The sequence below is a fragment of the Calypte anna genome, chromosome 1 (assembly GCF_003957555.1).
Source record: "Calypte anna isolate BGI_N300 chromosome 1, bCalAnn1_v1.p, whole genome shotgun sequence".
In the NCBI taxonomy this organism is placed as follows: Eukaryota; Metazoa; Chordata; class Aves; order Apodiformes; family Trochilidae; genus Calypte; species Calypte anna.
Window position 1 is genome coordinate 172,012,143 of NC_044244.1, and position 25,942 is coordinate 172,038,084.

Here is a 25,942-nt window from a genome sequence, read left to right on the forward strand (position 1 = left end):
TCTTAACAGCCAGCAGTGTTGGGTTCTTAGTGTTGACCCTTCTGATGTTGCCAGCAATGTGTTCTCCTCTTGGGTGATCATGCAGGGGGCACAGGAAGATAGTTTAGGCTGGGTGCTCACCATGAGTAGCTATGTCAAGGGGTAACTGCTGAAATTCTCTTTACTGGGATTAGTATATTTTCCCCTACTTTTTAATCTTCAGATTTTTGTATTACCCTTTTCTTTTTCTTCCAACTGCAAAGAGTAAAATGGAAAAGTCCCGTGAGACGGAGGCTATCAGGAGAACTTCCGTCATGAAGTGGAGAAGAAAGGGGACTAAATGCACGTGCCATGGTTGATACTGGAGTACGTATGGATGTCTGTTTACCTGTTCTCATGGCTCTGCTATTTAATTGGTAGTCTTTGCTAAATCCCCATGACAGCAAATGGTGTAAGATTTCTAATGAATGGAAAGAAGTTCTCAGTCTTCCAAAATAGCCTTCTGGAGGTGAATCTCATGAAACCTGCAGACAGGCAGGTCTAAAACCTGGGGAAGGAGCTCCAAGATGCTGTGAGGAAAAACTCTAAGAGTTAGGTCAGGTTTGTGCTTCTGGGAAAGCTGTTGCAGATGAGGTTTCTAAATGTAAAGATGGATGATCTCCTGCTTCAAAAATGGAGAACTGGAGCATCAGTTGAGTAGTTGCCAGATTTATTTTGGCAGAAGCAGCACTGGAGGTGGTGGCTGATGCTAAAGGTGCACTAAGAAAAGTTCCTTTATGCACTGAGCAGCTTTAAGTTTGGAAAAGCTTCACATACTCACAAAATTCATGTAGAAACCTTATGAAGACCGTTCTGTTCAACACTCCTACAATTCTACAGCTGGGCCTAGGAGCAGGCAAGCTCTGCTCCTTGTTCTGCCATTGCCAAACAATTCTTTCTCTGGGTGCTTTGTTTGCTCTTGCTTGGCTCTCTTGATACCACACACCTAGCAAACTTGCAAGCATTGGTAGCTCCTCTGTGCAGGAGAGGTGGGGAGGTCTGGCAGCAGGTACCTTTGCTGTTGTACTTAACTTTCACTTGTCTTCTCCCTGCAAAATAAATAAATAATTGACGCGTGAAGGGGAAAAGCGTGGGAGGAAAAATGTCAGGAAATTCAAAGGTGAAGCTATTTCCTCCCTCAGTAATGTTTTTTTTCTGCGTGTTGTTTCTTCTCTTTAAACAATGGGGTGAGTTTGAATCCATTCTTAACTATCAGCCTGGCCATTGTTTATTCATAAATCCTTTCATGTGTGTGACGGACCTCAGGAAAAACCCACGCTTCCATTGTGAGTCCTCTGGGCAGGCTCTCTGTAGTACAGTGCCAGTACAGCAGGGCTCCAGCCCTTCTTTGAGGTCCCCACGTGCCAATTAGTTAATATTAATGGTGAAGTGTACAGTGCGCATGTTTTAAAGGTGTAGGCTCTGAAGTTTGATAACTTTGTGAAATCCTAGCTTTTTAAAAAAGTGAATACATTGCTCATACTCAGAAAAAGGGTTTCTGATGTTAATTACTTAAGTGTAGGGATGTTTGATAGCTCTCTGTGTGTGCTGGTGTGTAGGCACAAGGTTGCATTTGGGGGGCGTTTTGCTGAAACAGGCGAAAGTTGTGTAGTATAAAACAGGAAGCAGGTGGGTACTAATTAAAACCCTGTTGATGATAAAAAGGGTGACTGGGCTTTTGAAGCAGCTGCTTTCCTAATTTTATACATAGCTGGTACATACTTTATACACAAGCTGGCCTCCCCACACTTCATTGTTTTTGTGAAGCCAGAGGAAATGCGTGTGCATGTGCGTGCGCGCTGCCGTGCCTGGGGGACGGGGCTTGCAGCCCTTGCTCTTTGCTTCCTTCTCTGTGCCAGAGAGAATGGTGTTTTCCAAATGCCTGACAAAGGTGCCAGGCACCTTTTCATCCCCCTTCTTTTCTCATTTTGCCTTTCCACACATCTATAGGCACTGGGCTGGCACGAGCACCTGTAGATAAGGGAGGGATGCTTACTGTGTGTTGCAGATTTTTTGGTCCAAATTCATCTGGGGGAGCTGCATCTTGAAGAGAAAGTTATTTTTTGTGGCTGTTTGTTGTTGCTCTGTTAGACTTCTGCAAAGTGGTTAGACAGCCAAAGTACCAGTCAAACCAAGTACCAACAGCTAAAGTACCAAGGAGGTTTCAGCCTCTTCTGTGTGACTTTTGATCATCATTATGGTTTTCAATCTTCACAAGTGCTCTTTGTCCTGTCTTTACTGCCTTTCCTCTTTCCTTGGGGCTCGTAGGATGGGTAATAAACACACCTTCCAAAAAAATGAAACAAAAAGATTCAAGCATGTTGTATCACAATATCAGCAAAGGAAAAATAACACCAAAGCAGAGCAGATCTCCAAGAGTAGAACTAGCAATGTTAGTTGTAGTGTTCTATTGCTCTCAGTAGCATTAGATGGGTGTTGGACATGGGACATAAACAGTAAGTTTCTGTTGACTTGCGTAGAGTAGTTTTGTCCAAAATGAATTAATATATTGAACCTGTTTACTGGCAGCTTTTGCCACTGGGAATTGGTGTGGGGATTTGGTTTCTTTGTTGGTCCTGGTCCAGTGTTGGAGATGTCATCATTCTGGTAGAAATAAAGTAAACTTTGTGTGGGCAGGAGGAGAGAGAGGAGGAAGAAAATTCTGGTTAGCAGCAGGCTTGACTCTGGTAACACGCAGCAGATTCAGGGGATGGCAGCTAAGGTGGACAAGAGTATCTTCTGCATGGGGAAACTCGTGTCACTTTGGCCACATTTCTTAGTGAGCAGTGCTTGGAAATCAGGATAGTGTTCTGCTGAAGCTCTCACAGGGGTGCTCTCTGGGTGTCTTTTGAAGAAGCAGCCTTTCAGAGAGAGCTTATCTTGTGTGTGTGGCAGCCACTGCTCTTACCACCGTGAGCCCATGAGTGTCTTGGAGGAACTGGATGACCCAGAGCATTCAGGGAAGTGTTGTCTGGTTCAGCAGCCAACACTACTTTCCTTGGTGTCATTGAGTCACTGCTCTTCACTTCCTTGAGCAGCTATGATGAAACTGTTGAACAGTAGGAGTCACAGTCTTTAAATCTTTCTCTGCTATTGGGGTTATTCCCCCCAGTGCATTTTCACTCTTGTAGGAAAATGCAAACTAGCAGAGCTTCCTAACCTGAGACCTGCTATTGTGTGTTCTCTGTCTGGGAGGGTCTGACACATCTTTTGGTAAGAATGGTACCCAAAGCCTCTTGTCCCTTGTGGGAAGGAGTGAGGAGGAGCTGATGAGTCCACCTCTTTCTCTGTCCCTTGCTGAAGTTGCTGATGGGTTTGTGGGTGTCCTCTTTTACACTGTGCACTTCTCTGCTATTGCATCTTTCACTGGCTTCTGACAGCTGAAGGGAAAACCACCAGATCCCAAAGTGGATGGAAGAATGGCATTGTTGGCATTTCCATTTGATAGTGTTTTCCAGAGAATTTTCTTACTCCAAAGTCATCTGAGTTGGCTGCATTTCAGGTAATGGGATCAGCGAGTTGTGGTGCATCACTACAACCAAAACTAATTTCTGGAGTTTACCAGGTGCCAGAGCCTGCTCTGCAAGAGCTTTCCTTTATACCCAGGCTGCAGGGTTATTAGTTGTCCTCTGTTTCCTAAATGTTCTGGGGTTTACGACCCCTCAGTGTTTGTCAAGAAGCTGTTGCTGTTTGAGTGTACTTTGACATTGTGCTTGTGTTAATCTCCTTTGGCCTTATCCTTTAAATTGGTCTTTTGACAAAGTCTGGAGGCTGGGTTTAATCTTAAGTGGCTCTTGCTCTTTTTCTAGAGTCAGCAACTTAGATTTGTCCATTTTCTTCCTGTGGTGCAGGTGTATTTAAGTCAGGATTACAGGAAAGCCAGTGCAATCAGAAAGAAGACATTTTTGACTGCCCCTTCATACCCTGCCTGCCTCTTGAAGGATTTTTAAAGTATTTTTGAGGTCCTAAGAGTCTGTGAGCTTCAAGCTGAGAACAGCTGCATTAGAAAGGATGCGGGTTTGCTGATAGACTTGATAAAAAAAATAAAATCTGCATGGTTAAGGCTATTTGAGAAGTGAGCAGCCTCTGTGGCAATGCAGAGGAGTCGTGCAAAGTGAGGAAAGGTTGCAGTGTGCCCTTAGATGTGCCAGGAAGCAAGCACCTGGGCACTGCTGCTCTCTTGCATGTTATTTATTAGGGCAAAAGGCTTTAAAAGTGTTTCTGTGGCTTTCATTAGCCAGCCACACTGCAGAGAAATCACTGCAGCTGGGGGATAAATCACATGCTTCTCTACAGTCTTCCTGAGGGGTGAATGTGTGTCTTAATGCTTCTGTTGATCATGCTCAATCTTGAATGTTTTCACATTTGAATACTTAACACACACAAAAATAGAAATAGGTGAGAATTGTTTGTGGCTTTTGTTTTTGTTTTTTTTTAATCATCCTTTCTGTTTAGAATATCAGTTAATTTTTTAAAAGAGCTGTAGAGATTGGAGATGTGTCTTTTTGTTGTCAGAATTACTCAGCTACTCCTTGGAGAATCAATCAAAAAGGTTGAATGTGTGTGGGGGGGGATGGCTGCTGTTGTTAGGCAAACTTTGAGCAAGATAACTCTTGAGCTTCCTTATCAGATGCCCCAGAGATGCCTGGCTCTGAAGGAAGTAGGAGGAGTGGGGGAGTGAATGAGGGGTCCTTGATTGACAGAGGAGGAAAGAGCAGGATTGAGCTCATGTCCGTCCCATGACTTGAGCCTGATGTGCGCAGTGTGTTTTTAAGTGGTAGGTACTGAAGTCAGGTGATGCCTTGAGAATTTCATTAAAAGGTGTGTCTGTCTAAGGGGGTGCTAGACTTTGTGAAAATACTTCAAGGTACTAGGTCCAGATCCTTCACTTGCTGCAAGGCTTTGTTTTGTACACAATTTTTTTACAGTTGAGCCTTGGAAAAAATGTTCTGCTTTCCTTCAGCTCCTTCTCCTTCCAAGATAAATGAGGAATGTGTAGTTAAATCAGAGCAGTTGTTAATTGTAGACCTTTTAAGAGATACATCTTGATCTTGAAGCAAACAACAACTAGCTTGTAAATGTTGAGGTCAAGACTCTGCCCTATGAACAGATAATTATTCTGTTGTTATCTCTTCTGATTTTATTACTTTTATTCCAGGAGGGAAATAGGGAGTGAGGGAAGAGGAGAGGACAGACAAGGGGTGGGGTAGGTAAGCTTTCTTATTATTATTTAAGGCTGAGCACTGTGAAGCAGATACATTCATTATCGCCCAAGTGTAAAAGCAGATAAACCGCAATGATTAGTATTTACCCTCAGCTTCTACCACTGCTTTTTTGAAGCTTTATATGCCAACTTTTTCTCACAGAGACTCTAGGAAAATATTGCTCTATAGGTGAGGCTTCTTTGTCAAGCTGACATACTTTAATTTAATTTAGAATAGAAGTATGGAATGGTGATGTCTGGTGTCAAGGCTGGCATACACAGAACTGGTGGTGGGACAGAAAGATAAGAAAAATTAATTGAGGCACATGGTCTTATCTTTAGGAAAACTATCTGCCCCAATTATTGTTGCCATTGGTAATAATTTGGCTTAGCCCATTCCCCTGTTGCTCTGTTGCAGGGACTGACATAAGAACTTTGTAAGTCTACAGCTCGAAAGGATCCTTGAGCTCTTTTGAGTTGCAAACAAACAGATCTGCTCTTTCTTGCATCTCTCCTTGTAATTTTATTTAGTAACACACTTGAAATTTGGGGGTGGGAAAATGAGTTCTTCTGTTGTTGCTGGTTTGCCAGAAACGTTCTGCAGGTAAGTTAGTAAATGTGTTCCACTTCCAAGGAAGGATATTTTTGGATGGCGTTGCACACTGAGGTTTGTGTGGGTAGACTGTAGATGTCTGTTGGGGGAGGGAGTTATCTTGCCAAGCTCCTTTATTTTTGAGTCAGTAGTCTGTATTTTCCTAGAAAATGAGATCCTTTAAGGTTTATTGCAGGGGGATCCAAAATAAGGTTGTTTAAGGGTGGGGTCATTCACTCTACCTTTTGAGAACAGAGGAGTTGATTTTTTGAGGCTGTGTGCTTGGAGGACTCGAGGCATGAGTATGATATGACAAAACTCAAGATTTTTAAATATTGAAAATATATATTTTGCAAATACGGATAAAGAATAATGTGTAGTAAACCAGTCACGTTTCTTCCTACTCATTTATTTGGATTTCCAACATGTATCTAGTGAAAAAGTGGAAATCCTGCTGTATGAGAACTGAATGCTCGAAAAATAGTACCTGACTTAATTGTATAGAGAAAATTCTGAGAAATTTCTGGTGTAATTCCATAATTTCTACTTTGGTACAGAGATTGTTTTGTACTAATTGTGTGACTTTTGAAATGGGATGCCTTTTTTTTTTTTTTTTTCTAATCCAGCAGGCATATTCTTAGGAGTCACGAGGGGTTAGTAACCGTGTCCAAAGCAGACTGTGATCCTTCTGATCAGTGGGGATGGGATGTAGTTCAAAGTCTCTTTTCTAGCTCTCTGCCTTTCTGTCAGGGTGAACGTAGGCAAACAGTGCCTGCCTTGCTGGGGCTCTGCCTCTTCTAGCTGTGTCACCTGCAGTGCCTGGATGAGTGACTTTAGAAGAGATTTGTTGGTGTTCCTATGATTTAAAAACCAACCTTTAGAATATATGGTTGCTTTTTCTGCTTGCTTTTTTTTTTTTTTTTTCTTCACTGTGTTCTGACCATGCTTGTGAGCAAAGTCATAGCTGCATTTACAGGTTGCAAAGCTGTGTAAAATGATGAATTATCTTCTTGCTGTTAAAAGTCAGCAGCGGACAGGAAGAAAGTTGAAAATACTGAATAGGCAGTGTATTGCTGTGTAGGCACTTAAAGTTGTTAGTGTGATATAAGTTAAAATATTGCTTACTTCCTCTCTGCTGTTCAAAACAACCCGAAGCATGTTATGACCAGGATCTAAACAATAACTGAAAAAGTAAAAACAAATGTTTTCACAGAGAAAGGCATGGTCTGCCAAATACTCTGTGTAATTTTGTGATTACATGAATAATCAACAAACAAAGTACTTGAAAACACCTAACTTTCTGGGGAAAGACTTCAATTACTTTTTTAGACACAATGAAAATGTGGAAACATTCCCTGTTATACCTTAAAACCTGAAAATAATCCAAAAATAAAACAAAGGCAGCAAGGGCTGCGGTGCCTGCTGGAGTTTGCCAACAGTTTGATGCATCTGTGGGCATAAACTCAGAGATATATCTATAACAAATTATTAAAAAACTTCATAAGCAAGCTTTTCTGGATAAATAATATTGGAAAACAAACCTCAGTGAACATGCTTGCTTTTTTGTGTTTCATCCTTGTTTTTAAAGAGGCCCTTATGTGATCCACAGAATACATAACTTCCTGTGTCTTGATAGCTATTGCAAATGACAGCTCCTAATGCTGACATTCCTGCTATTTTTAATCTGATGTAAGTTTGTGTCCTGTGATATTTTTTTGTCATTATTATTATTTTTTTAAACGAGTGCCCTCTTCTGACCTAGGAGGCCAATTCTCTCAAGAAAAGAGCTTAAGGATCTTCAGAGCTGTGCAGGGGGCTATGTTGTCTGAACATCTGTGAGAAGGAAAAGTAGAATACTTAAAAGAAGCAAAAGTGGGCAGAAGGAAGCAAATACTGAGCAACTCTCTGCAGAGTGTCTTAAGATTTTCTTGTTGCAGCCTTGTGGGCATTTTAGCTCTCTGTCTCAGCTGTGCTTTTGCTCTAACACTTTGGTGCATGTCTGGGAAAAGCTATAAGAGAGTTTCTCTGCCTTTCCCATCTTTGGACAAAGGTACAGAAAGGATGGATGGCCCATAAGAGCCTTTGTGTTTAAGAAGTTGGACACTGCAGTCCTTAAATCTGAATAACTAGCCAGGCAAGCTTAGCTGTCCAGTTATCCACAGGCTTTCACTGAAGGAGGATGGGGGTGAGGATGGTGCAGTTTGCACCAAGTGAAGACTAATTTCCAGTAGGAGGGAGCCGAACCCAAAAGTATATAAGAGCTTTGTGAGTTTGTGGGATTTAGTGAAGAGGAGTGAAAGGCTTTTAAAAAGCAATGTTTTCTTTTCTCAACTGATGAGGGTGATGGCAACATCTTTCTTGGGACACCTCTTGTGCTTGGCAGTTCCCCAGTATGCCTAGAGCCTCTTTGTGTCAGGCTCTCACTAAGAGAACAGGAGAATGAGTGAGGTCTGCTCCAAGTGAGGTCAGTATCCTTGCATGTGTCAAGTGGAGATAAATAGCAATGAGGGGAAATTAATTAGGCCTAGTTAGCAGGAGGAAAAAAGCACCCAAAATGCCTAACAAAACTAATTTTTGCATAACAGTATCTCCACTCTGGGAGCTGTTTTAGTTTGTGTCCAGCGAGGTCCTGCACCTCTCTAGCAGCAGGTGTGTATGTAAAGGGTCCCAACCCACAGTGTGGCTTATCCTCCTTTTTACTGTAATTGGAATATTTTACTGTTTTTAAAAAAAGGTGGATGTTTGGGTATTATGATGAGTGCTGATACACCAGAGCTCTTGGGTTTTACTTTGTTAATTCCATTCTGGGCATTAAAAATGTGACTTTTTCTTGTCCTTTTTAGTTTTCTTGTTTCGGAAGGAGTAAAGCAAGTAAACACAGAGCTGATGCTTTAAATCACTGTTGCCAGATGACATTCTATGGGAATGTGGACTTGCCAGTATGTAGATTGTAAATAGTCCTTTGATTTAATAAGGGTCTGTGAAGTACAGAGAGCAGCCTACAGTAGTGAGGGAATAGGAATGCTTCCAAAACGGGTGTGAGGGAAGAAATTATCCTTTAGATTTTCCTTCTCTCTGTGCCCAGCTTGTTCTGAGAACTAGTACTCAGACTCCCAAAGCCTCCTGAAAGTTGTGAGCGTGTCTGGGGGTAACTTGCTTCAGAGTTGGCACTACACATTTTGCAAGATTGGGCAACTGTAGCTTTGTAATGCTGAACAGATGTCATAAAACCCAGTGACAAGCGCCAGAGTTTCTTGAAACTGCAGCCTGGAGAACGTCACGGAAAGCAGTGCTTGAGAGGAAGATGCTGGCATGAACACTGCAACCACCCGTCAAGAGTTCTCCACATCCCAAGACCCTCTTGTGAGAAAATAAAATAAAAACTGAAGTAAATAAACCCTAAATAAATAAGTTAAAACTTAAGTATAAACCACACCTCGTGTGAAAGACCAGTGGCTGCAGCTGGCCAGACAGTGGAGAGGGACAATGCACACTGGAACATAGCTCAAGGCTATAATGAAACTTGGATGAGGGCTTTCTGTGGGCACTGGAGTAGTAAATCACATTACATAAAAACTAGGAGGCTATGGGAGCAGGCTTGGATTGGCAAGAGCTCTCCTGAAGAGAGTGTGCTGGTGGTCTGGCATGCTTCTGGGGTGGGGAAAAAAAGTACCAAGGCAATCTGTGTTCAAAGAGGCTGAGTAGAAACACAATGCCTAGTATATGTGCTGCCTCCTCAGGATGCACAAAAAGGAGTAATTGGGAAACAGTCCTTGCTTCTTGTAACTGTGGCAAAAAGGACAGGACACAAAGGAAAACAAATGGATGTTGACTGCATAAAGCCATGTCCCTTATCTATGTATTTGCAGATGATGCAGTAGTTTAAAGAGAACCTAAATCTGATCTTTATGTTATGCCACTTTAATAAAAACTTGAGCAATCTGGTTTTTTCTGCTAGTATTTTGTTAACAAGAAAACAATACTTTCTTTTTATATGTAAGACAGATGAAGAGAGAATTGGCTAGAGGAAAAATAAATAGTAAAAACAGTGGCTTTTTAATACACTGGACTGTACTCCCATACAAAAGAAACTAAGGAAAGGGAAATGTCCCTGTCTTCTTTCCTCAGTTTCTCTTGGTTACTACAGCAACATGAGGTATTTGCAACAATGAGGTGAAATCCAGAGGGTGGTTGTTATTTTTAGGCTGACACTGTCCCCTTACAAATGTGAAACCTTCAGCATCATTACCAGTAGATATGCAGTAAAGAGCCTCTGAAGATGCACTAAACCAAACAAAACATCCTGATAAATTCTGCTTTGTTTTCCATTTTGTAGTTTTGGGGACTACACTAATTTTTTTTATCCTAGCTTCGCACTTGTTGAAGTGAAAATGAAGATTTGACTAGTGAGTTGTAGCATAGTGAGTTGTAGCATAGGATACAATTCAGCCTGTAAATGGAAGGTTTTGCCCTTCTTTTTACAAGATTTGCAGTTTCCTTCAGCCAGGGATTTCCTGTGGGGCACAGCTAACCCTACTGCAAAGGAAGCTTGCTGCTTTCATTGACTCTTTGTTTCTAAAAAAACAGTATTCAGTAGTGACACCCATGTCCAGAGAATTTGAGGCCTTTGCCTCAAGGAAACTGCTTCCTCTGCTGTGCTGATACAAGTGTAATAAGTAGATGTATTTTATTTCAATTTCTTTTTTAATTTGCATAAAGACTCAGTAAACCAAACTTTTTATATTACTGCATCCATACCTCCCCTCCGCCTTTTGCTTTTCGAGGTATGAAATACAGACAGACTCAGTGGCTTTCCTGAAAACCAAGCAAATACATCTCTCTGCTGCCCTTTTCAGATGAGTTTGTGCACTGTAGGAGTCACAGGTCCAGCACTACAGGTGTGTTTGGCTCCATCCAGGGATTTGTGGATGCTAACTGGCAGCTGCCTCTTCTCTGTCACCCTAAAGAGAGGTGGGAGAAGTGTCATGGGACTTGGGATGTGTCTCCAGTGCATCCCACTTTGCTTTACCAGCCTTAGTTTCAATTAATTTTCCTCTGTTGTGGGTAGCCCATTGCTTGCAAATCCATTAGGCTGTGACAGCCTTTCTAGCCCTTTATGTTATCAGTGATTTTGTGAAATCACTGTGTTGATCCATGAAGATGAAGAAGAAGATGTGTGGCTCCCTAGTCAAGCATCCAGCTGAAACCAATTATGTGACTTTAGGCAGGGATCTTTTCAATTCACTTAAAGTATTAAAGCTTTTGGAGTAATCACATCTGATTTTAATTTTTTAAATTTTTTTTTGTTTTGTTTTTTTTATTCTCTATATGTCCCTGGAGGCCAGTGCAAAGAATAAGCCTTATTTCTGGACTGTGATGTTTCTCACTTCTGCAGTTTACACTGAAACATTAGCCCATTTCTCACCTGATTGCTTCTTATTGGTGAGAATGTGTTTCTAGTGCTCCTTTCAAGATTATCTACTGGTCTAATTGGTATTGATATATTTAGCATGTATACACATTTGTATCTCTTCATTAGAGCTAATGAATGTCAATAAAAGGCAGCTTAGTTTTAGAAAGAAAAAAAAAGGGGGGAAGCTTTCTATAAACAGTGCCATAGATTTTGTGATGAATTGGGTGTAACCGTGGAGAGTGGCAGAGGTGAAACAGGCTGTCTGTTAAACAGGAAATGAGTGATTAACATTTTTTGTCCTACTGTTCATAATTATTCCCACTGGCTGAAAAAAATTAACACCCCGTAGTCGTTTGTGGCTGTTGTCTCAAAAGCAGATTTTAAGTTATGGGTCATTCTGGCAGTGTATGGATCAATGGCAACTTTATTATCTGTTTGTTTATTCATTTTTTTATTTTAATAAACTGCTTATGATTGTGAGTCATGTTTTCCTTGCAATAACCTGCCTTGTACTCTGTATTCAGAGACAGCTCTGCCACTGCCGTGGTGCCTGCATCCCCTCTGCAGCTGTTCTCCAGGTTGCTGCTTTAGAACCTGCAATGAATAATTGCAGGAGGGCAACTTGCCTGTCACAAATCACAGCAGCCTTCCTCCTGATGTAGTGCACAACAGATTGTTTTAATGGTTTTACTCCCTCTGAATGCACGTTAGTGGTGGTGTGGGGTGCTAAGCTCAGCTGCATTGTCATTCCATGTGGCATTGGCATATCTACAGGTGCTCTCTATTTTACCTTTCTTGACCAAAAGATGTTTTTCTTGTATGTGTGATAGTGTGTAGGATGTGTATTGGAACACAATTATATCCCTGACCTCTGATTGTTTATTAAATTAATCAGCTTTTCTATGATACCACACGGGACTAATGTCAGGACACCCAGCTTAGGTGTGCACCCTCCTGCTTTGCTGTTTTTGTGTTACTGATGTGATTGCAGCATGGGCTGCCTGTGGGGTCCAGAGGTCTGAGAGGGCTTAAAGAAGCCCCAGTTAGCAGGGCATCCTGGCTTTGGAATGTTCCTCTTCAGTGAGACCTCAGTCACTAGTGAACTTGGGAAATGCTTCTGCATTATAAGCTATATACGTACACATGTGTGTATGTGTTTATATATATGTATATATTCCATATTTGTGGCAAATGGAAATGATTACTTACAAACAGAGCACAGAAAGCTTACAGCATCAGTTTTTTAAAGGCAGTGTTAAGATTTGTCTGTGTCACCAAATATATAGTTATCCCTGCTAGCATTTTTCACTTGATATTCATGTCTTTCATTTTATTCTGACGGCTATTTTATTTTTCCTTTCCTTTTTCCTTTTGTCTTTTGCTTTCCTTCTTTCCCTTCTCTTTCTCCCCTCTTTCCCCCTCCTTTCCCCCCCCTTTCCCCCTCCCTTTCCCCCCCTTTATCTCTCCCTTTTCCTCCGTCTCCTCTCCCTTTTCTCCCCCTTTTCTCCCCCTTTTCTCCCCCTTTTCTCCCCCTTTTCCCCCCTTTTCCCCCCTTTTCTGCCCCTTTTCCACCCTTCCCTCCCTTTTCCTCCCCTTCCCTCCCCTTTCCTCCCCTTTCCTCCCCTTTCCCTCCTTTTTCCCTCCTTTTTCCCTCCTTTTTCCCTCCTTTTCCCCTCCTTTCCCCCTCCTTTCCCCCTCCTTTCCCCCTCCTTTCCCCCTCCTTTCCCTCTCCTTTTCCCCTCCTTTTCCCCTCCTTTTCCCCTCCTTTCCCCTCCTTTCCTCCTCCTTTTCCTCCCTTTTCCCCCTTTTTCCCCCTTTCCCCCCCTTTTCCCCTTTCTTTCCTTTCCTTTTTCTTTCTTCAACAACACTATGCTCCCTTCCTATTGTTGCTTTCTTTCACCCCTGAAAGGCAATAGATTTTCAACAAAACTGTTGCCTGTCTTAGCTTCCCAGATGATTTTACCAGAGAGGGAGAAAATTCCATTTCACAAATCCCTCTTAAAAATCTCAGATTTTTTTATATGCATCTTCGTCTGTTGTTTTTCCTAATCAGTGTCACTTAGTTTCCTCCACTTTGAAATGTTAGCAAATGTCTGTATTGTGGTTAAAAAAAAAAATGTGGTTATAAACTGGAGTATTGGCACTGATCCAGGTTATCCTTAACCTACTTGTGCCTCTGTCTCTCTCTTGGAGGTACAGAAAACCTAAGGGTGGTCACAAGAAGTTTTGGTTGCAGGTCATCACAGCTGTATCCAGGAGTGTGCTTGCCCTGTGTGTGTATATTTCCCATTTTATGTTTTATGTTTTTTATGCTTGTTCTTTCTAAACACCCATGAAGAGGAAGTAGTCAGGTGTTATCATCTCATTAGAAATGAGATTTCATTAGAAATGTCCAAACTGCCATTATGGAAAAGCCCTTCAAAGGAGTCTGCCTGGACTGAAGAGGAGGGTGTCTGGGGACAGCAACTGTGAATTACCCAAATACGTGTCCATAATGTTGCCAGTTCTGACACGTAAGTGTGCAGAGCCAAGTCCCTGAAACATCCATGTCTGGAGCTGTGCATGCATTTTCTGTTTGTACACACCAGGTTCCAGAGGAGAAAGCTCCAGTGATGGTGAAATCCCATACAGCCCTTGCTGACACAAGTAGCAGCAGGTTACAACCTGGAAGACGGCCAAGCCCCTTCAGTGTCCAGAGTTTTTCAGTCTTCTACAGCTATGAGAAGGAAGCATGGGAGAGTATAAATCTGTGGACATAACTCTATAATATGCAGGACCTAGATTAATGCCACTGATGAGGTCAGAGGAGACCCCCCCTCTGTGCACTGGAGGCATTTATAGTGATAACAGAATTTCTCCCTTTACTGTACATCCATGCAGGGAACAAGGGATGCATTGCTGAGATCTTATCAAATGAAACAGTCTACAAAGGGATCTTCATGTTTGGAGGTGGTGTTTCTTGGCTGGTGGTCTGGGAAAGACTCTCACTATGCCACCATCTGTAGTGCAAAACACAGAGAAATGGTGCAAGGTCCCTCTAGTAAGACTGAAGTGTTTCTGCATTTTTTCCAGCTGACACTTCTTAACCATGTTACAGCACAGGACAAATATGAAGTCAAACAAAAGCACCCCCCATGCCCCCCTCCCCTTAAGAACAAAGAACCCAAAAAAGCATGACCTGTTTAGGAGGAAATCCTGCCCTTCCACCTTCATGCAGCTGCAGGTGGCAAATTGCCAGCATCTTCTAAATATGACTCTTTGACCTGAGGCTAAGTAACATGTTTTCTGTCCCTGCTCTTATGTGACAACAGGGAAGGTTCCTGAGCTGTAATCAAAGAATGCTAAAGCCGAGTGGCAAAGAGAACTATTTCATTAGCACTTGAAGCTTTTGACACTGTGTCCAGATGTGTGGTTGTGTTGGTGAATGTTGTAGTATCAGGAATGCTTTGGAGAGAGAAATTAGGCTAATGCTGTTTTATGACCAAGTTAGCTATCTGTTTACTAAACATTTTTGGGTATCAAACATTAGCTGTGAGGCAAACCCAAGCTTCTCGTGCAGCATCTGCATCTGAACTTCTCATATCTCATAGTCACTAGATAAGATAAACAGGATTGCCTTACATTAGACTGTTGTACTGAAGGAGATTCTGGTACATCTGGAGTTACCAATGTTCTTTCCTCCTTAGCCTCTTTACCCTGCTTACGCAAACTTTGCAGGATGGTTGGAAACCACAGCAAAATGAGTGCAAGCAGTGTAACTATTCTGAGAAGACCTGCTTGTTTCACTAGATGTGGTCTACCTTAGCCTTGGATGGATGCTATGTGGTGCCACTTGCTATGGTTAGCTCCTGCTGTGGCTATCTGGCTGTTAATGCTGCAGAAAGTGTGCTAGTGAAAGTTCCTATTGTAACATTCTCAAATCATTAGTAAAAATAAGTAAATAAGCCATCTCGTCTCTTAAAAGTCTTGTTAGCTTAAAGGGTCACAGCAGAAGCAGTCTTGAATGTTGTTCCCTGAAAGTTTCTCTCCATCTTCCAAATCCATTTCAGATACTATTTGGAGAGATCTGAGAACCACAGTCAGATCCTGTGATATGTATTTGCAGCCATTTCAGCTGAGGGTAGTGCAAGCTGACTACTGACATGTTGTTGTGGACTGTCGCCTTGGATGAGGTGTAGCAAGCAGTGGGCTGCTGCAGATGTCTTCTGAATAAAAAAGTGATGGGAAGTCATTAGACTATTAGTTTTAATAGGAAAGCTTGGCCTCTGTATTATGGTAGTGGTCCTGCTCTTCTAAAGGCTTCTTACAGCCTCTCACATTCTTATGGCTCGAGCTGCTTCCTGAGGCCTTCTGCTTTTTTCAGCCTTTGTTACTACTTACTGGTGAATCTTTTTTTCTGAGATCATAGTATGGTTTGAGTTGATCTTAAAAGATCCAGCCCCCTTGCATGGGCAGAGGCACCTCCTGCTAGACCAGGTTGCTCCAAGCCCCATCCAACCTGGCCTTCAACACTTCCAGGGAGGGGGCAGCAGCAAACTCCCTGGGCAGCCTGTGCCAGTGTCTCACAACCCTCACAGTAAATGACCTCCTCCTAATATCTAATCTAAATCTACCCTCTTTCAGCTTGAAACTCTTCCCCTCATCCCATTGCTACATGCCCTTGTGAAAGGTCCTTCCCTGTCTTTCTTGTAGGCCCCCTTCAGGTGCTGGAATGCTGCCATAAGGCCTCCCTAGAGCCTTCTCTTCTCCAGGCTGAGCTGTCACAGGATGCTTTATTGTAGTACCATCAGCATATGCACTCAGATAGCAAATTTACTGATTTTTGTTAAACCTGTCAACTGTTGGATCCATCCCTTGCTCTGCTATTGCTGTACTGGAGCTGAACAGGCACTGTCTGTGCCCTGTGTGTGAGGGTATGAGGGTGGGTGAGATTGTGTTCAGTTATCTTTAGTAAACCACCAAAACAATTTAATGAAAAAATAATTGAATACCTCAACTTTAATTATAATAGGGGTATGATTTTTTCATCAGTTAGTCAGGTTAAACTTAAGTTGCATGTTTTAGTGGGAATATCTTGGGTTTAAATTCAGTATTAGGTATCAACAGAGCTACCTGACATTTTTTTAAGTAAAACAATTCAAGTTTGTGGCAAGCAAGAAGGGCTGTGTGGTTCAGCTGTAGGAGACGCTGGCAATGCAGCTGTAGGATATAAGTGTCTAAATTCAAAGGAATAATTTTCTTGGCTTCATGACTTTTATTAGCTGGTATGTTCTCATCATATTGCATTTAGCAGATACTGTTTTTTTGCCTACTTTGGCTCTTAAATCAGTGAGTAGTCAGCAGGCTGAGGTAGGGCACAAAGTGGGGTCACAGACCCAGGAGAGGTGGAGGCTCTTTGTGCTTTATCTTGAAGGCAGAAACTCGATCCCAGGAAATACCCCACAGGTGGCAGCAGCCCTGCTGCTGGCCTGGCGAGGTTTTGATAAAATTCCAGCACGGATGCTCTCAAAGCCATCTGGCACTCATTGCCTCTACGTGGAAACCCACCTCAAACTGCAGCCACTTGCTTTTCATGTCATTCAAGCAAGGATTTGGGAAGCTTTGCTTCAAAGTCCTGCTGAAAGCCATGGCTGTGGAGGTGTCTCACAACGTGCTGGGGCTGGTGGTGCCGCTGACAGCCGTGCTGCTCCTCTGGCTGCCAAGATCCACTGCTGAAACTATACTTTTTTTTTATCAGGTCATGTTTGCATCTGGCAAAGATCTGTAGACACAACATCATTAACAGCAGTGCATATTTTCACAAGATTTACCTCTTCAACACTTTTTCCAAGTTAGTAAATCATAGCTTCTTTAATGTCCTGCTGGCTGCATGAAAAACAGGAATTTATGTAACAAGCTCTGGGCCACAAACCTTTTCCTGTTAGGAAAAATTTTTTTTCACTGCTGGCAGAGTTAGGAGACAGCTCTGTTACTCAAAGAGCGACCTCAGATGTCCTCAGTACAATAATACCAGCTTATAACATTTTTGATGACTAAGGAATAGCAGTGATTTCTTAAATATTTAACACTTGTATTGCAAAGAGGGAACTGAGCCTCAGCACGGTATTTTCTCTGCCTGATATTTTGCCTGTTTGATACGCCTATTTTGATAGTAAACACTAAGCCTGAGCCAACTGGGTATGTTTACAAAATACAATTAAAAAAAAAAAATGAACTGGCGCAGGAGGTTTTTTAATCAACAGACATGCGGAACAACTCTCTTGCGACATTTCTAGAGCTGGACTTGTGTCAGTCAGGGGATTCGGCTTTGGCCCTTGAGTGAAAACAACAGAGCTCGGTGGCTGGCCTCACGAGGCCTCTCTGCTGGCCCGTGGGGCTGCAGCCAAGTCCAAAGATGGATTTTCAGGCTTGCCTTCCTGATGTGCTAGCTGAACCTGGGGAAAATAAAATAAACCTAAGACCTTGCAGCTGGATAGAGAATTGGATTTTGATTGCCAGGCTACCTGCAGTGAAGATGTACAGTCTTGTGTTAATTAGTATGAGAGAGGTTGGCTTCCTTTTCAGAATGAATAAGGGAACCCTCACAATTGTGGCTGGTGTTTGTTTAATTGATGTAATTTGTTAATCACGATTTTTTGAAGGGGAAGGGGAGGTTGTAAAGGCCCTGAGGTGAGGCACACAGTTTGACACCTTGCTGCACTGTTTGAACATGAGCTATCATGATGCCATATTCTGACACCTGCTGCTGCCAAAGAGCATCTTGTGCCTCTCTCTGGGGTGGAGCTGCGTTCCTGTGGAGGTAGTGTGGGGACACTGCTTCCTGTAAGGTGTTACAGTCCTTGTGGCTCTCATCTGATGGAAGTCTCCTCTTCAAGCACAGAGTAACCATTCCTGTTGAACTTTGAAGGTGGCCAGGCCAGCTCTTGCCAGTTGGCCTTCATGGTCCATGATGTACCACGGCCCTTGGAAGGAATTTGAGCCTTTTGTCTCTGGTTTAAACCAGGTCCCTTGAGGTTATTGTTTTCACTGAGTGTGCCTCCTTATGGTTTTTGTTTTTTGTTTTTTGATGCTATGTCATGGGGTCAGGTTAAAACTGAAGAGGAGATAGATAGGAGGAAGGAGGTAGGAAAGGCAGTCAAGGTTTTTGCAGATCTGGCAGCCACTTACTGTGTTGAGATGAGTGGCTCACTGGCCTGTTGGTCAAGATCAGCCTTACTACTGCTTTTTATTTTTGCTCCCCCACATTTTTCTTTAGAGAACTTGCTAAAAATGACTGTGAATGGAAGGCAGCTACTTCATCGTTGATTTCTCTTCCATAGATGTCTTAATTTTTGTTTTAAACATTTCATTTATTGTTCTTGGTTCCCTCCTGCCTCACCCTCCTACCAACATCAGTGTATTTCAGCACACTTTGGACTTGTGGCCTTTTGATAGCAGTTATGTCAAAATGTAGGACAGCTTTTCTGTTGATAGTGTTCATTATATGTGCTCAGCAGAAAATTATGCAAGGAAAAAAATTTTTTAACTACAGCTTGATAATGCAAAGGGTAGTCTCCTGTTAACAGGTCAACCTGGGGGGTTGGATTTTTTATTTTTGTGGGGTTTTTTCTTTCCTTTTTTTTGGTTTAAAAACAAAACATGAGACATCACTCATGGCTGAGGAGATAATGAAAAGCTTCAGTACCTCTGGTCAGTCTTGGCACAAGGTAATCTTGTGCCCTCAGGTATTTAGCATATTAAAATGTTGATTTTGAAAGAGAAAAATGCTTTTAAGACTGAGGTTTTAAATGCAGTTTTGTTTATGCTGCTTGCATTCCTTTCCACCTTACGATTTCATAGGCAATTTTTGAAGTTCACTTATAAAAATCAGAACTGAATCCTCAATTGGTTTTCTATATGTATTTCCACACATAACACCAGTAATATAAACCTCACTAATGTTTAGTGGCAATTCTCACAGGCAGGCATGTGAGCAGGGCTTAGAGATGTGCATGATGACGTGCCATTCGAAGGACCACAGAACAGGACTTAGCATTCCTGTACTCTTCATAAAATATTAATAATAGTAATAAATCCCTAAGTGCAATAATAACATTCAGTTCATTAGAATGAAGCTGATAATGAGTTCTTAATTTGTCTTCTTGGTCTTCTGATATATTTTGTCTTCTTTATGGTGAATTTGTGTTTCAGAACAGCTCCTTCAGTATTTTATTTAACTTTTTATAATGTCCAATCTAGTTGGGTTATGTGACAGACAAATTGACATGGTAACTCTCTGCAAGCCCATTTCAGCCCGTTCTGAGTGGTGAACTGATAAAAGATATTTCCAGACTGTCACGTTTTCCCATTTCGTGACAACCCCATGTTTTCTAACAAAATGAGAGTACGTTTGCAAAGACAAAATTAGTATGCCATAAACCAAACATTTTTTCTCCTTTTCTTATACCTTTTTTCTTTTTCAGAATTCAATCCGTCATAACCTCTCTCTGCACAGCAAGTTCATCAGAGTGCAGAATGAGGGAACAGGGAAGAGTTCCTGGTGGATGCTCAATCCTGAAGGAGGAAAGAGTGGCAAATCTCCTAGGAGACGAGCAGCATCCATGGATAATAACAGCAAGTTTGCCAAAAGCAGAGGCAGAGCTGCCAAGAAAAAAGCATCCCTTCAGTCTGGTCAAGAGGGAAATGGTGACAGCCCCGGATCACAGTTCTCGAAGTGGCCTGCAAGCCCCAGCTCTCACAGTAACGATGACTTTGATAACTGGAGTACATTTCGACCTAGAACGAGCTCTAATGCTAGTACAATTAGTGGAAGACTTTCTCCTATTTTGCCAGAGCAAGATGATCTTGGAGATGGGGATGTGCACTCCATGGTATACCCATCATCAGCCACCAAAATGACTTCTACTCTACCCAGCCTTTCAGAGATGAGTAATTCCGAGAACATGGAAAACCTTTTGGATAACCTTAACCTTTTGTCACCTAATACGTCAATGACTGTGTCAACTCAGTCTTCATCTGCTACCCTGATGCAACAAACACCAGGTTACTCATTTGCATCCTCGACCACAAGTATAGGCTCACCAAATCCAGACTACAGGAAATTTACCTACGCTCAAGCTAGCATGAACTCTATGCCCCAGATTCCTATGCAGACTCTTCAAGACAGCAAATCAAGCTACGGATCGATGAGCCAATATAATTGTCCTGCAGGACTTTTGAAGGAGTTACTGACTTCTGATTCTCCACCACACAATGATATCTTGGCATCAGTAGACACTGGTGTTTCCCAGACTGGTGGCAGGGTGCTGGGCCAGAGTGTGCTCATGGTTGCTAACTCGGTGATGCCGACTTACGGCAGCCAACCACCCCACAACAAAATGATGAACCCTAACGCCCGCCCTCACCAGGGACATAACCAGCCATCACCTGCAGTTAATGGTCGTGCCTTGTCACACACAGTGAACACCATGTCACACACTTCAGGTCTAAATCGCTTGTCAACAGTGAAGACTTCGTTACAAGTGCCTATGAGTCACCCCATGCAGATGAATGCTATGAACCCCTACGCCCCCGTTAACAGTTGCAATGGCTACGGAAGGGTGGGAATTGTTTCCCTCCACCAGGAAAAGCTTCCCAGTGACTTAGATGACATGTTAATTGAACGGTTGGACTGTGACATGGAGTCGATTATCCGTAATGACCTTATGGATGGAGAAACATTAGATTTTAACTTTGACAGTGTATTGCCTAACCAAAGTTTTCAGCACAGCGTAAAGACAACCACACACAGTTGGGTGTCAGGCTAGGATGTAGTGGGAGGTAAGCTGTGCTTTTCTATTAAATCTGAAAAACAAGTAAAGGAAAAAGAGTTCTCACAATGCTTAAAATCTAGGTGGTCTTCCCTGTTGGCATGTGAGTGCCTGTATCTCTTTACAGTCCTTTCCTCATTTGTAAATCAAGTTTTCACATGTGTGCACTAGCATTGCCATGTACCAACTTCTTTTACTTTATGTGGAATACTAATGCTTTGCCATTAATAATTCAAGCAAAAAAACTTGCTGGTAGTTAATGAATGTGTTTTTTCCCCACTGAGGTTATATTAAAGCTAGTTTGAGCATATTTTAATAGATTTAATCTTATGGTGTGAATGTTAATTTTTTTTTTCTTCTTCTTCTTAGGTTATGGTTATATTCTCCAGACTTGTCTGACAGCAGGAACTGAGAAAAGCAGTGCAAAGATGTCCTTCACCTTCCTTTTTAATTTTCTTGACAAAGCTGTGTGCACGCACTAGCTTTTTTGGGGGGGTCTTTTTTTTTTTTTTCTTTTTTCTTCCTTTCGTCAGAGTTGGCAGCAGACAGAGTATTTTCCTGTACAGGATGTTTGCCCAAGGTTTGCAGGTTATGTGCTGCTGTAGATAAGAACTGTGCCATTGGAAATTTCATTACTCTGAAGTGCCAAATTCACTACACCATGTAATCACAGCAAAGACTCTTACTTACATCATGTTGTGCTTTCGGTTTTGTACAGTATGATCTGTAGAAGAAGAATCGTTTTTTTAAGACTATCTGTTTTGGTCCAAGAAAAGTTTATAAACTTTTGTAAGAATACTGTGATGATCTCATGCCCTAAGTAAGTTTAACCTTTGTTGATGTTACCTGTGTTCTTATGAATTGAGATAACTGTGGACTTGCCTTGCAGTAGTATGAACTGCATTATTTTACTCAAAATTGCCACACATTTCATATGGGAACAGAATAGCCTGTTAAATATGATCCTACTAAACTCACTGACTGTTGAGAGCAAACAGTAGGTTAAATGCCATATGATAAGTTACTTGTATTAATGTAAATTTATGCAAGAATATATCTGGATTTCATTGTCTGACTAGTTACTTTATTGTTGGACTTAAGATAATTTTTGGAATACTTTCCAAGCTATTTTTCTTATAATTGAAGTCTACTTTTGTTACATAGGCAACTTAAAAAGAAAAAAAAAATCTGGGATCTGGCAGCATTCATAACTTCTTCATTTTTGTACAGTATTTTAACTGGATTAAGTACCTGTTTTTATAAATTTCCCTAGCACTTGGGAGTGCTAATAAAGAAAAAGCTTAATAAGTATCTTGAATACAAAACATTTCTGTCCCCCCCCCCCCCCTTTTTTTTTTTTTTTTTGTGTGTGTGATGTATAAATATAAACAACTTTATGTTTAGGAAATATTTAATCAGTTTTATATATGCATTTTTAGAGATGTCATCTGCTTCTATTATCATTTTAACTGACTACCACAAAGTGTTAAGTATTCATTGTTAGACGCTTGTACAATGCTTCACATTTATATTTATTTCACGGAGGTCTCATAATGTTTGTGCACTCAAGAGCAGGAACTTTTGGAGAAAATCCAGAATAATTTCAGAAAAGTTAATGACAGTGTTGTCATTTTTCTTAATTAGCACTGGTTTTAGGGTCTGCCCATGTTTCTGTTGTAATGCAGTATGTCTGAAGAGGCAAAAGAGCTACTTTATAGTGAGAGGTGAAAACTTTTGTGACCCCTTGATACAGGACAAATAATTATTTTTTTTTTTTTAATAAGAAGGAAAAAGTAAGTGGCAAAGTTATACAAATACATGAGCTCTAGGGAGAACTTTAATGATAGAAGCCTTGTTCCTATGGAAAAGCCTGCTCTTGTTGGAGAGAGACACTGACAGCTACTGAGGCATTTTCAGGATTGGGTCTTGGCTGAATAATTACTGATTTTTTGTAATTGTACAATGCAGTTTTCATGGGTGTGTGGACAACAGGCCTTACCTGTCTTTTCACTGATTGCTACACATGGTTTGTGTTATAGAAATTCTTGGAGCTTTTTTATGCTCTGACAGGATGAACAGTTTTTGTGCTGAGGCTGGTTGTTGTCAGGAAGGGGAGAAATAAATTTTTTTCCCATCAATTTTTCTTTTGTCTGTTTAGCGCACAATTAGAAAATGCTGTAATTGAAACGTATTTTTTCTTGTAGTGATGGCTGAGCCCGAGAAAGAAATGGAATGTGTCAAGAAAATAAAGTTAAGTAACAAGCCATATTTTTAATGATCCTGTTATGACTTTCCCAAGGCTCTTCAATGTATTGATGTGCTAGCATTTATCTCCCTGTAGGGCTTAAATCACTGCTAATTACAGCTGGTCCTACTTCTTTAGATATTCTATTACACTTGTCAGCAGTTCCAGAGGCTGATGTTCAGCTGTCCTGTGATACAGCATCTCCCCCAGCATAAATTGGCCTTTCAACTTCAGTTGAGTGAAATGAAGCATTCTTAGTTCTGAAGCCTTGATGAAGCAACCTGCTTTTACAAGTCAGTATCTCTAGTAGCATCTTCACTGTCACATTCATGATCTCGGAAATGTGGTGATAAATCCTGGCAGTGGAGCAAGAGGAGAGCTCACAGACGGGTTTCTGAAGATCCTTCTTTCTGCTGCATGTGCAAAAATGTTTGCTCCCAAATGGATGCTGATATGCATAAACCAAAGTAATAGTAAAATTCACCTCTTCATGTAAAGGAAAGAGTGCTTGAGGCTACTCTATGGGGCTACAGCTGAACATGCTCCTGTTTATTACTTACTGCTAATGTGTAACTTGCTGCATACAGATACTTTCTTCATTTCATTTTAGAAATATGAGTAACGTAAATGTAGCCGTTCCCTAATTATAGCAGTCTCTAAGAAGCCCCTTTTAATTATTATGGGAAAGCATTTGCAGATAATCAGAGGTTTGGTCTGTGTGGTCAAGTTTTGGGGTTTTTTTCCTTTTCTTCTGTGATGCCATCCTAATATTTTGCAATTGTAATTCTGGAATACTGTGAAGTCTGGTGAAGGGGTGTGTTTTCTGCCTTGAAAACAAACATTATGTGACCTCTCGTAATAAATCCTATTTCAGTAAAAGTACCAAGTTTCTGGAGTAACTTAGTTTGTCAGAATTGTTGTAAATGATTGGTTTGTGAATTGTGCAGATGATCTTACCTATGCAGCCTTGTTTTTGACTTTTCTCTGGTTTGTACTGTTATTAAAAGTTTATTGTATTATAGAGCTGTTCAGATATTTTAAATATAAAGATGTATTGTTTCCATAATATAGCTATATGATGTTTTAGGTAGTAGATGCATTAATTGGAAAGCTCTTCTTTGATAAACTGACAATTTGCCTACACTTATAAGCAAAAGTCATATTGCTTATTATTGGCTTAAGTCAACTGAGCATCCCTAAGAAGAGAAGATAAAATTGGACCAATTATAAACCAGTATAAAATTTGCACTTGTTAAACCACTGGATGTATGTTAGTACTTTTTTATTTTTTTACTGATTTGAAATTCCTATTTTCATTATGAAATTGCTAGGATCTTTAATTTATGACTGATTTAAATAAGGTATTCTCATTATTATTATTATTATTATTATTATTGTTATTATTATTTTGGTAATCATAATGTAAGATGCAGCATGGTTTATGCAAGCAAAAAGCAAATTACTTGGCATTAAAACTGGCCTCCTTTTAGAGGGTGTTCCACAAACCAGCAATATCATGAGAGATTGGCATGTACATACTGCTAGTTCTGCTTGCGAGTAGTGTGACAGCTCTTCAACGCTTCACTTCTCTGACTTAGTCACATTGCAGAATTAAAATTCATACGTGGATATTTTCAGAAAAAGTGCCTGATGTACTTCTACAGACACACGAGAACAATCCCTGACAGTTTGTTGTATAAAGCCATAAATGTATATAAATGATGTTTAAGAGGTTTTGTGTCCTTTCTTGTATACAGAGAATGAGATTTGTACAGGATTCTACTTGTGATCAGTAATCCTTCTACTCAGACATTGTTGTAATCACTTTCCTTACCACGTAATCTTTTTAATGATGATGATCCCATTTGGACAATCCCCGTGGCATTAACAATTTCATACAGAAAAATACCTCATGGTCCCAAGTCTTGCCTGGCAAGACGATACCATATTAACAAGCAAACACTAACCGCAGAATAGTCAACAAATTTTCCATTAGTGGTATAAAGAAATTTCTCTCTCTCTTTTCTTTGCTTCTGGAATTGGAACTGTAGCAGGTACAGGAACCTAGTAGGGTGTGCTACCAGTGTTTTATCACAGCATAGTGTGCTACAAGTATCTTGTTTACAAGCCTTTGGGACTAAACGCAAGAAGAATCCATGCCTGACTCCTAGGGCCCATGAGAGAACTTTGTGTAGAGATGCTTTGTTCCTGGAAGCTGTATTAGGCAGCACCAGACTGTGTTGCCAATGCTTCAACAAGCCTAGGTCAGAGAAAATTACAAAAAAGTCCTGAAATCCTTTCAGAATGGGTATTTGTAAGTATAAGCTCTTAATAAAATCGCTATGACATGAGATGGTAATTAGTGTATCAGAATGTTATGTAATACATTGTTAAAGAAGAAGAAGAATAAAAAAAAAAGGACGCTAACATCCATCAAACTGCAGGAAAGAATTAGTCTTTTAGTCCAAATTACACGTTAGATCCTAATGCTATTAAATGTGGGAGGGAGCTGGCTCTTGAGAGACATTTTTTCCTTCCCTCCACTCCCCCTGTTAAAGCGAGACGACTCACAAAGTCCTCTTGGCCCTCTTTGCTCTTCCTTTTGCTCCTTGCTTTCTGCTCTGCCCCTCCTGCCTTCCTGAATTATGGACCTTTTCTCAGA

The 25,942-nt window shown here is 41.0% G+C and overlaps 1 protein-coding gene across 1 annotated transcript in view; it reads left to right on the plus strand.

The window, feature by feature from the left end:
* Positions 1-25,014, plus strand: part of FOXO1 (forkhead box O1) — a 65,304-nt gene extending 40,290 nt beyond the window's left edge. Inside the window, exons 2-3 of the mRNA XM_030456612.1 lie at positions 19,689-21,045; positions 21,405-25,014. Of these exons, the coding sequence (XP_030312472.1) occupies positions 19,689-21,032 (1,344 nt within the window). The 3' untranslated portion in view covers positions 21,033-21,045; positions 21,405-25,014. The remainder of the gene's footprint in view (positions 1-19,688; positions 21,046-21,404) is intronic.
* Positions 25,015-25,942: the final 928 nt, after the last annotated feature.